At 41.8% G+C, this 15,526-nt stretch overlaps 1 protein-coding gene across 4 annotated transcripts in view; it reads right to left on the bottom strand.

Annotated features, from left to right (window-relative positions):
• The window catches only part of DAAM2 (dishevelled associated activator of morphogenesis 2), a 172,667-nt gene that overhangs the window by 19,013 nt on the left and 138,128 nt on the right, over positions 1-15,526 (bottom strand). For 3 of the 4 annotated variants that reach the window (XM_030499163.1, XM_030499165.1, XM_030499164.1), the window contains 6 exons: positions 8,580-8,664; positions 7,062-7,168; positions 6,259-6,347; positions 5,340-5,508; positions 3,453-3,560; positions 2,361-2,421 (listed from right to left, as the gene is read on the bottom strand). In XM_030499163.1, the coding sequence (XP_030355023.1) occupies positions 2,361-2,421; positions 3,453-3,560; positions 5,340-5,508; positions 6,259-6,347; positions 7,062-7,168; positions 8,580-8,664 (619 nt within the window). The remainder of the gene's footprint in view (positions 1-2,360; positions 2,422-3,452; positions 3,561-5,339; positions 5,509-6,258; positions 6,348-7,061; positions 7,169-8,579; positions 8,665-15,526) is intronic. The other variant, XM_030499167.1, reaches the window with a different exon arrangement.

Here is a 15,526-nt window from a genome sequence, read left to right as displayed (position 1 = left end):
CTTAGCTGTCCTTCTGGGAGCATCCTACACAAAGGCAACAGCTGCATGCACCTCTTGAAAATAGCTATGTCTTATTTTTACAAGGAAGCTTCCAGTCCAGGAAGGCAAATGGTTAACAGTACCTTTAAGAACATCTGACTGTGAAACTATTTTTAGCTTTCTATTCTTAAGGGGCCTTGAAGAAACTTCTCAGTCACTGGAGCCAAGGCTGTGGTGAGAACACACTGGAATAGAACCAAGAATCACACCTTCCCCTCCTCCACCTTCCACCTGACAGTGATCTTCTATTGTTGCTATAGTGCTGCTTTTTACACGCCAGAAAACCACGAATTGAGCAAGCAGACTGGGAGGTGCTGGCAGGTCCAGTTGAAAAATACCACGGCAGGGAGAAGACTAGGGTGGGAAGATGGTGATTGAATGGGAAGGAGAGGTTGTCCATGGAACCCATGTATGGGAAAGAGAAGAAAAATTGGCCATAAAGGCAAAACAAATAACCCAGTCACAGAAAGCAAAACAGAAGTAGGGACTCGCATTTCAACAGGGGGAGAGGAATTGTGTGTCCCAACCAAAACTTGGCCTCTCTTCATGACGTGAACTCCATGTCAGCTGTTCCTTTACAGGTGCTTTTAATTCCCAAGCACTGCACTCCATAGATGCAGCAGTATCTTTGCTCATTGCTGCATTCTCCCTTGCCCCAACAATCCAGAAATAAGGTTTAGGAAGTTTGTTTTTTCATGGGAAGATCATTGGCTAATTACATGATGAACTGTTGGAGACAGCCAGGCGGCCTGGTTGTTGCTAACAGGACAAAGATCCCTTCCTTTACCCCCAGAGCCCAACCAAACTCAGGCCAGATAAAAGGAAAATGAAGTCATCACTGTCTGTCTCACAGTGAATGAGAAGGACTAGAGGGTCCTGTGTTAGTTCCTTGTACATAGGTTATCCTTGCGCAGAAAGCACCCAATGCAATTCCCAACAACTAATCCCTTTGCCAGCAGTCCCAGTACAGAATGCTCCCCATCTCAAATGCTCCACTAGCATTAAACTGACATGATCTGAAAAAGACAGGTGAAACACTTGAAGACAAAAGGATGCTGAAAAGCATGGCTAACAAAACCCTGTGTGAAAGGGCAAAGAACAGTTAAACATAGCAGGGACTTTCTTGAGTTCTCAAGACATCTGCCTTGCCTTTCAGCAGTACTATTGCCTTAGTATATTCAACAGGCAAGAGATGCCAGCACCAACTTAAATGTAGGATTTTGTTTCTATACTTGCAGAGAGACAGAATGACGTTCTTAGGGTCAGAATGTATTTGTCTGTGCAGATGATGGGGACAGAGGCAATAGAGTGACTTTTAGCCTCAATGTTTACTTTTTCAACTGCTGTGCAAACACTAATTTGCCATTCCTCCCATTGGGCCTTGTGAGAAGTAGGTATTTGTAGCTGCCATTTCACAAAGTGGAGGCAAATCACAGAATCAGAATGGTGAGGGTTGGAAAGCATGGGGTTGTTCAAAGCCATACACATATGTCAATGACATAAGCAAGAGGCGAATATGAGAGTTCCTACCTCCTTCCACCGAACATGGTGTCATGCTCTGTGGTCTCCTATCTCAGGTAGGCTGGAGTCTTTCCCCAGCAACAAACCCAAGAGGTTAACTAACGCAGGCTTCAAGGGAGGGAAACCACAGCTGACACATGAACTTGTGGCTCCAGGGAGCATTTGGGCCCATTGCTCATCTTTAACCCTTGTAATTCAGTACATACAACTGCATCAATGCACCATTTGTACTGTTCTCTGTTGAGATGTAAGGCTCTGCACTATGTAAGTATAAACTGAACACAGGCAAGCTAAGTCCAGCTTAAAAGACTTTCATTAACAACAGGAAAATCCACCATTGTCGCTTTGCTTGTCCACTCAGTTCCCTCATCTTTAACTAGTTTATCTTTTCCTTTGCCTTGCCAATGAGTGCTTAGGATAGGTTAGGGTTGCATTTAGAAGTGCACTACCTCTTTACTACTACTCCAAGAGCCACGTGAAACACTTGCTCAGCAGCCAGCCATCCCTCAGTAAGAAGGAGCAAGAATTTTATTCCTTCTTTCAGTCCATACCATTTGTCAAACTGTCCTTTTACTTTCCAGGCTGAGATCAAACAAGCTTTTCATTAGGCTTAACTCTGCTAATCATCAGCAGGAGCACCACATGAGAGGCTTTTATTTGTTTTTACTTGCTTAATGCATTCTGGAATGGAAAGGAATGGAAAAAGAAAGCCCACTTTCTCTTATCATAAAATATATAGTGCCCCTGATTCTGAGTGAGATATTTTAAGTATGGCGCTTTGCAAACCTTCAGATACTTACAGCTTCAACAGCTTTCAATCCGTTCTTTATGTTGTTGACTTCCTTCTCCAGCTCTACCAGGCTGCACAGGAGACAGACACAGGGCAGATAAAACAAAAAGAGCAGTGTTACTCAGGAATACAGGAACTGTGCAGCAGAACAGACCATTGGCCCATCAAGTCTGGTATCTGGCCTCTGGCACCGGCCATGCCAGATGATTAGGAATGAGGGGAAGGGGTCTGGTTAATGCTCTGTGCTGCTTTTTGTATGAGATATACGATGTGACAGACCCTGCTTGCCTGTGGTCACACTGAAGATCAGGATTTTCCTGGGAAGAAGAGAGGGGGTTGCTGTCAGAACATCTGCCCTGTTGAGCCTGACCCTCCAAGCAAGGAGCGTACGCCACATGGCCAGCTTGCAATAATTGGCTGACGCATAAGCAAGGACCCCAGCTTTACCACACGCATTACTGGGGTCTCAGATTATCTCTACATATGATTCTTGAACTACTCAACTACTAAATCCCATTAGCAGTACACTTACACGTGATTTTTGACTTCCTCACAGTCCAAACACTGTTTTTTCTATTTGCATTTCTACCATATGGTAGTCCTTGCAAGCTTAGATTGTAACTGAGCATAGAACCCTGTTAATGTTAATATATGCTTCCCTAGATACAAGTGCTGTACTGAATTTCTGCTCATCATACATAAACAAAAGTTTTTTTCTAGGACTTTTAAGAAAAACCCCCAAAACTAGTTAATACCTATTTGTGAATAGGCACCCATCTCCTCCAAGTATTTGGTGAGTAGTAGTTTACATCTCAAAAACACCGCTAAAGCCTTAATAAATTCCTTTAAGTGTGAACCTACATTTATTTTTTCATTCGTCTTTCATTAGTTGGAGTAGTTCCCTAGTTATCTACAAATGTTTTTGGACCAAAACTCTCTATTAATGTACATCTGAATAACATCAAGGATGTGAGCAAAGGTATTTCAGTTGTAAGGCTGGCCATGAGTCTAGAAGACAGCAATGAAAAAACTGATGATCATTAAGTTAACAGGAATCACTGGAAACTCCAGCTCTGGGAACAAGCAATAGCACTGGACTTACTTGACTTTTGCTGCTTCTGGAAGATGCTGCAACTCAGACTGAATATCTAGGATATCCGGATAATTCTTTTCAAAGATCATAATTAAGTAGTGCAAAAGTGTAATGTTTCTATTAAAAAAAAAAAAAAAAAAAAAAACAGGGAGAAATGAGAAAGAAAAAGGAAAAGGATGGTGGGAGGATTGTGACAAATCAGTGAAAAATATCTGGGTAGGAAATCTGCTTGAATGATCAAAACAAACAATATATCAGCAGTTAGCAGCTCTGTTACTGAAAGAAAAGTATCACAGACTGAAATGAATTAGCTCTTTATGAACCATCTTTCCTAAAAACCTCAAGCAATATATTGTGCCTTGATTTATTCTGAAAGTACCAGCATGCTTCCATCCATTTGTGTAAATGGTGTAACAGAAAAGAGAATTGTGTAACACAGTACAGTATTTGTCCCCAGATACTTCAGAGAATAAACAACTAATACTACTAAAGTGACATTAACTCTTAAGGGAGAAGTGAGTTGTTCTCAGAGGCTATGTGAATAAAACCTAAGAGTTAACTAAGAAGAGGAAAAGGTTATTGAAAAGAAAACTCCTACAGCAATGAAACAGCTATACTTATGAGTAGTGGTCAGGCTCACTACTACAAAAGCAATGGCAGCTCAAGTAGAAGTGGTTAAAAATGAGATGTATGAGAGATGCAGGAGAAGGTTTAAGAAATTTTGTAAAGTAAATGATGAATTTTGCATCAGTGAATGTTGCGTATAGAGAGAACAGCCAGCCATAACAGCTACTTGAGGCGGGTGTTATGTGGTTAACTGACAGGCAAGACAGCAGATGGCCACTGCTTCACACAGACTAGAGCCTGGGAGCTGGGAACTGGTGAGAGAACAGAATTTGCACAGGACATTCAATATACGAAAAATCAAGCCAAGCTACATTAAGGTAAAAAATGTTCAAGACTAGCTATACAAGTGTTAGCCTTGGAATACAGAAAGGACATCGTGGTAGTCAAAACAGAACACTGCTAGTTCAAACTCTGTTAGGTACGGATGAATTTGCTATGGCTTCTTACAGCCATCACTCATTCTGTCACAGCCTGAAGTCATTTCACCACAACTATGGTCTCAGCAGGTCTCACAAGTCAAGGAAGGTGTGAGTTAGTAAGAACCAGTATAGAAGAACTGCAAGGAAAATCTTAATGCTGCTGGAGCCCAAACACTGTATTGTCTCATGAGTCATAGCTGGATTAATTTCCAGAACCAGTATGGGGATGTGGGGCAAAACATGGGGTAGCACCATAAAGACCTGCAGCCCATGTCCGTAAATAGTAAGCTCTACCTTCCTTCCCAAACCCAGCTATTTTCCTTAACTGCTCTAGATACAACCTGCCTCAGCCTCCCTGAGCTATGCATTGTGGTTCCATTACTGGTGTAGGTAGAGAGCCAGTTTATGACAGTCCTGCATCAGAAACATATGCCATGTTTCACAGGAGACATAAAACTGTGGTCAGAGTTTTTTGTGTTTTCTTTTCAGCAAAACCATGGCCATAAAGCTTTGGTATAAAGGGCAAATTCCATAGAAATCCTCCCTCCCCCCAAACTTATTTCAGTTATTTGTGAAATACTACTTTTGTCATCTTTGCATAGTGTTGCAGAAACACAATCCAACAACAGATGTGCAATATCCAGAGAAACAGCAGAACTTGAGTGCTGTGTTAATAGCTGGTCTTAACTGCTGCAGGATCTTTTAGAGTGAAAAACACTATTTAAATGCCAAATCTGACATTATTTTGAACGGTCTACAGAGCTAAAAAACAAAACAAAACCCACCTTCATTACTATGGTAAGAAAGACAGCAGCACAGTAACTAACTCATTTACAGCCTTCTAGCATACCTGTCTATGCTGGATTTGGTATCTGCAATTTTGTTCAGGCTGGAGACTTTGAAGCCATAAGCACTTCCCCTTTGGCCCTTATTCATATAATTCCCGAAGGCCAGAACTACCTCCAGGAGTTGCCTCAAACGTTTGCTTCGGATGAGTTCTTTGGATGCCAGAAGAATGGCTTGGAAAGAGGAAATAAAAAAAGAACAGGTTATTGTGCACAGTGGCTGTTTTTAACATGCTGGGCTCTATAATTTGAAGTACCCTAAAATGCCCATCTGACTATTGCCCAGCAAATGCTGCAACACAGTCTGTATGTGTGTTGTCCTTCCTGCACCCACATGCCCAGAACCAGGAGAATGGGAAGGAAAATGCACTACATCTAGCCTGCAGGATGCTCATCTGAACCCAGGAGCAAGGCTGTGCTCCTAGACCTCTCACTCTAAAAACTTAGCTAGCGAGAACAGGAGGATGGCTCAAGCTCATCTGAAAATGCAGAGCAGGATACACTCACCTCTTCCCTGCAATAACCACGGATGTGGTGCAGAAGCCATACACCTCCCTCCTCGTAAGTTACACATTCCCAAAATACCACTGCCCTGAGCTATCTCTTCTGACTACCCCAAGGAGAGGGAAGGTACAAGGACTTGAGGGTGAGAAGGGAAGGCTGACCTGCAGAGAAAGGCCATTAAACCTTTTGGCAACTCAGCACAGCCTGGTAACACATTGTCACATCTGACAGGTCATATTTACAGTGTAGCAGCCATGAAAATGACTTCATTAATTCAATGGGTGCAAGAAGAATGTCGAACAGAATTCATTTCTTAGCACGACATGCCTCAGACTCACTGGCTCCACAACCATAGCACACATGTAACAGCACTTCCTTTGAAGAAAAGCCTCTTTTCACCCAACTCTTTTTTAACCATACCTTCCACTTTTGGTTTTGCTTCTGCCAGCCTCTCTGGAAACTTCTTCTTAAAGAATAATGCTTGCAGTCGCTGCTGATAGTGGTCAATCCTGCATGAAGGGCAGAGGACAGCCAACACTGAACTGGAATTGTACTTCTAAGCCCAGGGCCAGTATACTACCTATGTAATCTAAGGGTTGGATGTTCAGTCCCAGGCAGCCTGTGCATGGGATTACAGACATAGTTCAAACATCTAACGCTACATAATTAGCCTTGTTATGAAAATGGAGGAACTCATGGCATATTTTGATGACAACTGAAAAGAGCTGCCAGAATTCCCATTACTCTCAAAATATGAGACTCATGGGAGATGCCAACTGCATCTCAATTAGCAGAACAAGATGTTAATCCTGACCACGGGTGTACCAAAGTTGGAACAAGAAAGATAGTCAGAGGATGAGATGAGATAGCTTTATGGAAAAAGGGATCTATATGAAATCCTGACCCCTGGCTATACTACATCTGATAGTTGTATCTGAATTCCTTTTTGTGAACAAGTTGAGCCAGAGGAGGCAAATTTCAGCTTGTCATCAGGGGACGGATCCTTAAATGACAGCATGGAGAGTGCTTATCATCAATAAAAAATTTGTGTAATGAATGGAAATATTTGTAACATTTGTGGGCTTCTGGCAAACGCAGGGTATAATGCTGGCCTACAATCTCTTGCACATTCCCCTTCAGTGTCAGATGATCCATTTTCAATAACAATTACAGCTGCTTCCAAGAAGCCCTCCGTGCACTTTCCCATAATGTATCAAACAGACCTGCTCATTTCAAAGAGGAAACGATCTGCCCGGGCCATGCGCTCAATTTCGTGTTTATGCTCCTCCAACAGGTCAGTATCGCTCTTTTCAGGAACAAACTTCAGCAGCTGGAGTGACAGACACAAACCAAACACTCAGATGAGAGGTCCAGGGTAAAGGAGAGAGGGACAGTGAAGCACAAAACACCCTGATGGAGAGACAGAGGGCCCTCAGATTTCTCTGCTACCATAGGGAAGCATTAGGTTGACTCAGCCGTGTGACCGTAACTTCAAAATAGTGCAGCTGTAGATACAAAACTGACCTTTTCTAAACCTTTGCTTGCTGTTCTGTCTTTATCCCTCGCTGACCCCATTAGATTAATTCTTAACTCTGTAGGGAATTTCCCATTTCTACATCCTAAAGGCCAGCCTCTACTGCAACTTATCCAAGGGGAAGTAACGAGAGAACTTTGATTCCCACAGCATTACTTGGAGTTTAGATTGCTGCAAAAAGAGCAGGATGTGTCCCACTCAGTGTGAAGTACCCATCGTGCGTACCCTAGAGCACACACAAAGCCTCGTCTATCTCCCTCTTGGGTCTGCCCTACTCTGCCGAAACAATAAACAATAACCAAGTGACTAGATATGTGTCTGACACTGGCTGCTATTCATAAGCTGACCTTAAAAGCTCATAGTTTGACGGATTTTTGACATATCTGGTGGTAGTTGTACTTTAGTATGGGTTATATATATTGGCATGCACAGCCTCAGCACACACCCGCAAAAACTGCTCACAAGGCGTATCAAGCACTTTGCTTTTTACTTTTTAATATTTTATCCTACTCCCCCAAAATGTGATATTCAAAGGTGTGGAGCATCAGAAGCTTGCAGTGACTTCTAGAGCAGCTGTTAGCATTCAGATAACAAGTAGGCTGTAAATTTAAAATGGCAGAGCTTTTTTGTACGCGATTAAGTACTGTGGCTGCACACAAAGAAGGAATCACACTTGTCAGGCAAACCACCTGCAGAGGACAGGAGACTCTGACTCCATTTCTAACCCTTCTAGTTAGAATGTGAGATCTCTTCTAGTCTCAGCTCTAACCATTGACTTAAAAGACCTGGTTCATGGCATTTCCCAATGGAAAAGCTGCAGATAGGGAAGGGAGATTAAGAAAAAGAAAAAAGAACAACAACAACAAAATAATCATCAGTATAAGGAATAGATGGGAAAAATTATGGAAAAGTCAGGTAAGAAGAGAGGACATGAAAGGAAACCTCATACTAACAGTAATCATGCATATTTTGCATCAAGAAGAGAAAACTTATGAAATCAACCTGATACAGAGTTACACAAGGAAGGTATATCTGACAATATTGGGAGAAAGACTTTCCTTGTGCTCCCATGTGCTCCACTGATATGATGGGGCCAAGTTCAGATCTGTAGACATGTCAGCAGAGCCAGTACATCTATCCACTTTAGGTGAAAAAAAGGCAGTGAAGGACTTAAGAATAAGATATATCTGACTGCAAACTTTCTCACCTGCTCAAGCATATCTTTTGCTAGGTCTTCTTGTTCATCCATCCTCAAGATTGCTTGTCTGATTTCTTCATTAGTCAGCTTCAGCCTTTCAACAGTATCAACATTGGACCATTAGTGCAAAGCTTAAGTGACTCTGACAATTTCAGGAAGTAGGGCAACCGAAAAGCTGCACTTAAAAGTTACAAAAGAACCATGGAAAACTGTAGTATGAAGCTGCTATTCTAGAGTATTCAGTAATATGAATGAATGAGTTCCAAAGCAGAGATCTTATAGATCATATATTTTATCCTTTTCAGATAATCAAACATTAGATGTCAAAAATTAGATGATTAGGAACAATCAGAGCCCCAAAGATCAAGAAGTGCTTCCAACTTCCACTATATCAGATACCTCCCTCATTAAGTTCTTATAAGCTATAGTAAAACCTCTTGAACCTATGTGACTTGTGACTGTAAGCCCATGTAACACCCCCGGCTTGTGAATATTAAAGCATCTCCCAGAGTAACAAGTAACGGGACTGGTCCTTCCCTTACAGATCTGAGGACAGAGTTTCTTGTAAGAAGATTGGTTGTGTTAGGTAAGTTTGCTCTGTCAGCAGGCACAGCTGAAGAAGGAATTAACAGCATCATGTTTCCATGTTTCACATCCAATATAGAACTGCTCTGAAAACAATGGCTTCTTAATATTATCTGAGGTATTAAAATTACACTCTCCTTCCCACCTACCCCTGTCCATCTGTGTGCAATGAATAGGGGTCATCAGTTACAACAAAACACAGAATCAACAAAAAAAGCTTCTCAAGGTCTCCACTTGAAATCCAGGGCAGACAGGAGTCATCAAATTTTGTGATTATTAAGAGATTCCTTGATAGAAATGAACTTGGTGGTTCTCAGCGCAGATGTCAATGAAGAAATGCACAACTGACAAATTCTACCCCACCATCCCCAACCATGACACCCTCATCAGTCATTTCAGGAGAGTAGGGGAGAACCAAATGAACCATAAAGGAAAGGCTATCCACAAGAAAATCTCAATTTTGTGACTAAAGCAGGAAAGTGTGAAAAGAAATATTTGAGGAGTGAAGTCTGCAGTCTCCATGGACCTTCTACAATCAATATAATTAACTGACAGCAGAAAGAGAAAATGCAAATGTGGATGAGAGATGGGCTGATGCATGAGGCAGAATGTTTTTGTCTTCAGTGCTAAGAAATTCCATGTTGAAATTTCACATTGCTATTGCCATTTGGATAGAATCATATTTTTGGAACTAGGTAAAAACAAAAGAGCGAGCTTTATTTTTACAGACAGGAAATATTACTAAATCTAAGAAACTTAAAACATTTTAATATTGCTCAATATAACCAACAGCTGGAAACTAAAATATGAATCAGCAGACATTCAAAAGCTTTTAAATATTACATCTCTGAACTAATTGTTCTCGCTCTGTTCCTAGCTGGTCATTGTGTCTGCTTTTGACAAGGAGGCCAAAGCGATACCAGCTAAGATAAAGCTACTGAATTTCCAGAAAAGCTACATAAATGGGCCACGCTTGTATGAGATATAAGGATTAGATGTTTTACAATGAAAAGGCTGGAAAACTTTTACTTTAGATGACCAGTCTGACTGAGGATCAAACCAACAAACCTCAGAACATGGGGTTCTGCATAAAGGTCTACAATCTCAAAAAAACTAAAGGGTTTCTTTTTGCTTTAATAATAACAAATTGTAAAGTCCATGGCTGTGTGACCCTGAACTGGTCAAACACTGTGACCACTGAAGGCTGAGAAGCATATTAGTGGGTGTGGGCCTAGCTCCTAGCAGACACATATACACATGCCCAGACAATTTGGTGCCTGCAGTTTTCAAAGTGCTACATTTTGTTGGTTATTTTTCCTTTAGAGAACACCTTTACATGATCTGCAATCTGGAGTCTGCAGATTAGGTGTGTCTTGTAAAACAGTCTGTCAGAGGAGACGCAAGAAGCCAACTCATGAACACCAAGGAGGGGGTAAATTTTGTTGGTACTTTTGCTGAGGATAAAAACAATGAGAGCAAGTTTCATGTTTTTTTCCATGCAAATAACTTGAGCAATTACTAAACTGACCAGCATGCATTTGGGGAGGCAGTAAACAGGACCAAACAGACAGGTTTGAGGTATGTCAACAGAAGGCGCAACACATATTATTGCTGATTTGCTGTTCTGTCCAGTAGCTCAAAGACTTCCGATTCTAAGCTCCTCTGTTTGCTGCCATTCATCAGCACTAAATACACTTCAAAACATCTTCCATTCAAAAATAACTGAGAGCCCCAAAGACAGATGGTTATACAAACACTTTGATTTCTTGGATGATTCTGTCCCCTGCCATCAGTAGAAAAACCTCTGGCGGAATAGTTTAGCCCACAGTAGAGAGGAGCAGAAAGCTTGCCAGCCCCCTGTTGAGAAGCATTTTAACTTAGTCACTTACAAGCCTGTAACAGGGTCACAATGCCTGCAGGTGTGCATCCTAGATTATTACCAATCCAATTACAAGTACAGAAGGATTTACAGCAAAACAATCTTACTGTTCCAAAATGGGCTTGTTCGTCTTCTGGGACAGGATGCATTTCAAGAGCTGTGCTTCAACAGCACAAAACAGGGATCTTCTCACTTAAAAACTGGCTGAATAACTGGCCAAAGAATTGTTGATCAAGTGATTCTTCTTGTATTTTCAAAACTCATGCCCAGCCATGCAGTAGATCTTAAAGATGGCCAGCAGTAATGTGAAACAGATGTGCTGCTTTTAAATAGAAACAGGTGAACTGATTAAAGAGGAACCTAAAGCAGATGCGTAAAATCTTTCAATTTAGAACTGAATAGAGGCATCCCTCGGAGCCTAAAACTCATATGGGACAGACGGCAAACTAAAGTGGAATTATGGCCCCAAAATTTACACTACAGAAATTGCATTTCAGTATCTAGTGGAAAGTCTGCAATGACTTTCTTACAAGCTTTGCAGATCCAGGCACTTTTCCTCCAGCTGCTGGAGACAACTCAACTCAGAACAGCACACAATTCAAGCTGTATTAGCTCTGCACGACACCTCACCAACTCACGGATCCTGCCATCAGAACTCAGGAAGTAAATGTGACCAGAAGAAAGTGCAGTGCCCCTTTCCTCAGCTGCAGCACATTCATTCATAGCACAGATATTGACTGATTTTGTTCAACAGCAGCCTGATGCTGGTCAGATGAGGAAGGAAAAGGATATTTACTGAGAGTACTCCCTCCTTCTTCCCTCACCCGTACATCTGGTGGCAGCATATGGAAGTCCAACTGCTTGAGTCATCTTCAAGCAATGTTAAAGCTCAACAAGTACCAAATAACTTCTGATATGGTACTTAGTCTGCCTCCCTCTATCCCCTCCGGCTCCATAAATAATCTCTATTGACTCTGCAGAGTAATTCATCACTAATCTCCCCAGGACACCTCGGCTGATTTAACACCAGCTTCACTTGCAGACATCAAGTGGTTTATTGTTTCGTCCTCTTGGAGAAAGCTGGCAGCCTCACTCTGAACATGCCTGGGAGATATGTTGCAGTTTTACATCAACTTCCCTTACAGAGATCATGTGCTTGCTCATTTTTCCTCCTTAAATATACCCATTGATATAACTCACAGTAACCTCCCCCCTTCATTCCTGTTTCCCATGGATCAAAGCAGAATACTTGTCACTCATTAACCATCTCCCCCTCAGAGGAAAAACTGAGTTACTTCATGGGCTTGTTCCTTGGATCTTGCTTAGCTGTTGAGAAAGAAGCATGCTTGCCTACTACCAGAGAACCTGGAGTATTGTTGCAGTTACATTAAGCTCCGATGCCACAGGGATCACAATCCCACTCTTCCTTTTAACTTGGAGAAGGTGACTGATTATCATGTATCAAGACCATTTTCTACTTCAAACTGAACTGAACCACAGTGCTTCCAAAAGATGCCAACAGTAGTAGATGTGACAGCAAGAGGCATTGATTGATACTTAGCTAGTTTGTGTATCTCACACAAATCTTGGCTTTTACTGACTGCAGAACTTTCCATCTCTACAACCCATTTCTCACAGGCTACTAGTTATTTCACTCCCAAACTTTATGACTGGTACTTAAGGCTTCTTTAACTCCTGAGCTCGCCTAAGGCTCTGTACAACTGCCAATCTAGGGGCTGTTAAATATCTATGTTTCGGGAATACTCATTGTCACTCTCCCATAAAGGCAGGAAAAGATGTTTCCCTGTTCTCAGAAGCAGCATTCAGGAGTCAGGCCGGTCTAACTGTGCATTCACTAAGAAGACAGAAAGATGTAGCCAGTCTTTTCACATCCACTTAGTTGCCAACTCGTCTTGCCTGTGAAAAACATACTGCCTTAATCTTTGAGGGACAACAGTTGGGACATTTTACCAGGTACATCTTACACTATTCTAGCAACACATTGAGGAAAAAAATCCACCAGTGCCTTTTCAGTACTTCGCTGTGAAAGTATTCTGCCAAGTGCATAAAGAAACAGGCTTTTTTTCCCTTCAGCAAAAACTTATGAATGACCAAGCTACTCTGCATCCAAATGTGCTCAATTTTCTACCAATAAGGGTCTGGGGATGGCCATCTTTCTATGCCAAGCAGAGCAAAGCAGGGCCAAACTTGGGAATCCTGAAATTACAATGACATATTGATGAGGCAGTGGTTCATCCTTTATCACAACCCTACCTAACAGTTCCTAGTTGTGATCTAAGGCAGGATGGTACTGACATGTTCAGTTTAACCTTGGGGTTCATCATACTCAGAATAGCAGATAAAGCCATTTATTGTTTACACAAATGTTAACCTTAGTTCAGAACCAGAAAATCTCTCCAGAAACCCAGGAGGCACTGGTTATTGCGTAGTGTTTTTCAAGACAGCACACTGAGGAACTGAACTGCTAAGTCCAATGAGCTGTTTCTGTACCAAGATACAATCTGTACCCCAAAATCATGTTGCTTGGAATCTACCTTGAAATAAGAATGAACACTGTATTGTCACATGCCAGAAAGGCACACAGGGGCTGGGTGCACAGCACCGGCAGTATACTGAGACTGACATTGGCCAAATAGCTTGTCCTCTTAATGTCTGAACTGAATAGGTTTAGAAGCACTGAGGAGGCATAGCTAAGTGAGAGAAATACTTAGTCTTAGTATTCTGGTTGCAAACGTTGCGCAAATCCTTCTTCTTCTCCCTTATTGATAGGTGTTTGACATTTTTCTGGCACTCCTACTGTTTCCAGCCTCTTGAGAGGGTTACTGCTGACTAGCTGGGCCACAGGAATAACAAACACATCTCAGGAGAACACTGACATAATGATTTTGCTGGAATCCATGCACAATAACTTGCACAAAAAAGTTCTATAAGTATACATCAAGCTTTCTCCTCAGCAATGTCTCACAGAACTGCACCTCTCCAGAGCTTCACAGAGCACGACATTAAGCGATACATCTTAGGCGTGTTCTGCAAGAACATTTAAAGATACAGTACAAAACACTAGAACAGTGAAAATAGTATCCGCTACTTAAGTAATGGAGGCAGGGAGAAGCCATCCTGGTGAGAGAGGTCAGAGAAATTTCCAGCTGCTAGGTGAAAGCAGGGATGTGGGATGGTTCTTCCAGACCACACAGGTCTGACAGTAGATCTCCAGCCTGGTAGAAACTGAAGACATCATGAAATCCATGAGGGATAGCAGATTTCCAGTGTAACAGAAATAACTGTATGTTGGGAACACCATTAAGAAAGCCAGATTTGAAGCTGGTCTCACCTGGGCACTTGGACTCACCACAGATAGGTGCTTCCATGTCCTAGCTGAATTATGGCCTACTGGAAATACTGTGAGATAAACTGATCTTGTGCTTATTCAAACCTTTACAGTTGGCCTAGGGAACAGAGCTTCGCTTTGGATCTGTCAGACTCCATTAAACAAGGACAATTGCATCCTTCTTCTGCAGGAAATCTGAAAGATTCTGCTATCAACTACTTGAAACACAGCTTTTTTGAATGAAAATAGTGATTAGAATAAGGAGGAAGGCTTACAAATCTGTTAACTGTCAACAAAAATCAACCAGCAATTCAATTTCCATCTCTTCTCAGCCTACCATGCTCCAGTCTCTCTGTAAAAGAAAGCAAGAGACATCTATTTCTCACTCTAGCTACGTTTTGGCTTGTTGGACCATATGAAATATGAGCTCTGCCTGACCCCTTCTAACACAGTGTTAGTAAAACAAAAACATTTGAGTAGTGGAGGGAAAGAAAACCCAACCCATGCAGCTATTTTACTTTAAAGGACACGACAGTTTAGTGTAAACAAAGGGGGAATAAACTACAGGGATATATGCACAGTAAGAGTCAATTGGAAACAGCTGTTGGCAGATACTGTGGCAACCTGAAGGCTGGGGCTGCAGCTCAGGGTTGCACAAACTCTCTTTGTTTGTCACTGGTTTTAAATCCTATCTCATTGCACATGTGTGCACACTCACATGCACATGTGTGTAAGGTGTGCTGCAGCAGCAGCAGCAAGGGCATGGCAGTAGCCAGGGCTGATTTAGCTGGGAACATCTCACCGTCAGGGTTTAACGTAAAGGAGGAAGATGTGGAGTAATGAAAAAGAACTGCAAAGGGGTCGTAAAACCCTTTCAATTATTGTCTGCAGCCAAGCAGCCCGATTGCTCTCTTTAATAATAGAACCATACAAGCACAAAGAGCAGAAAAAGGCATAAACGCAGAGGTGCCATTTTAGGTCCCAAAGATTTCTGCTTTCCTAGGTGTATTTAAAAGAGACGTTTGGGAGGAATAGCAACTCTGGGCCATGCTGTAATATATTTCTGATATCCTGGGTGTAACACTATCTGTTACAAACTTTAAATAATATAAGGCAGCGATAGCCGTGATGACTGGTGTTTCC

Source organism: Strigops habroptila, chromosome 10 (assembly GCF_004027225.2).
Source record: "Strigops habroptila isolate Jane chromosome 10, bStrHab1.2.pri, whole genome shotgun sequence".
NCBI classification, from domain to species: Eukaryota; Metazoa; Chordata; class Aves; order Psittaciformes; family Psittacidae; genus Strigops; species Strigops habroptila.
This window is presented reverse-complemented; position numbering and strand designations above follow the sequence as displayed.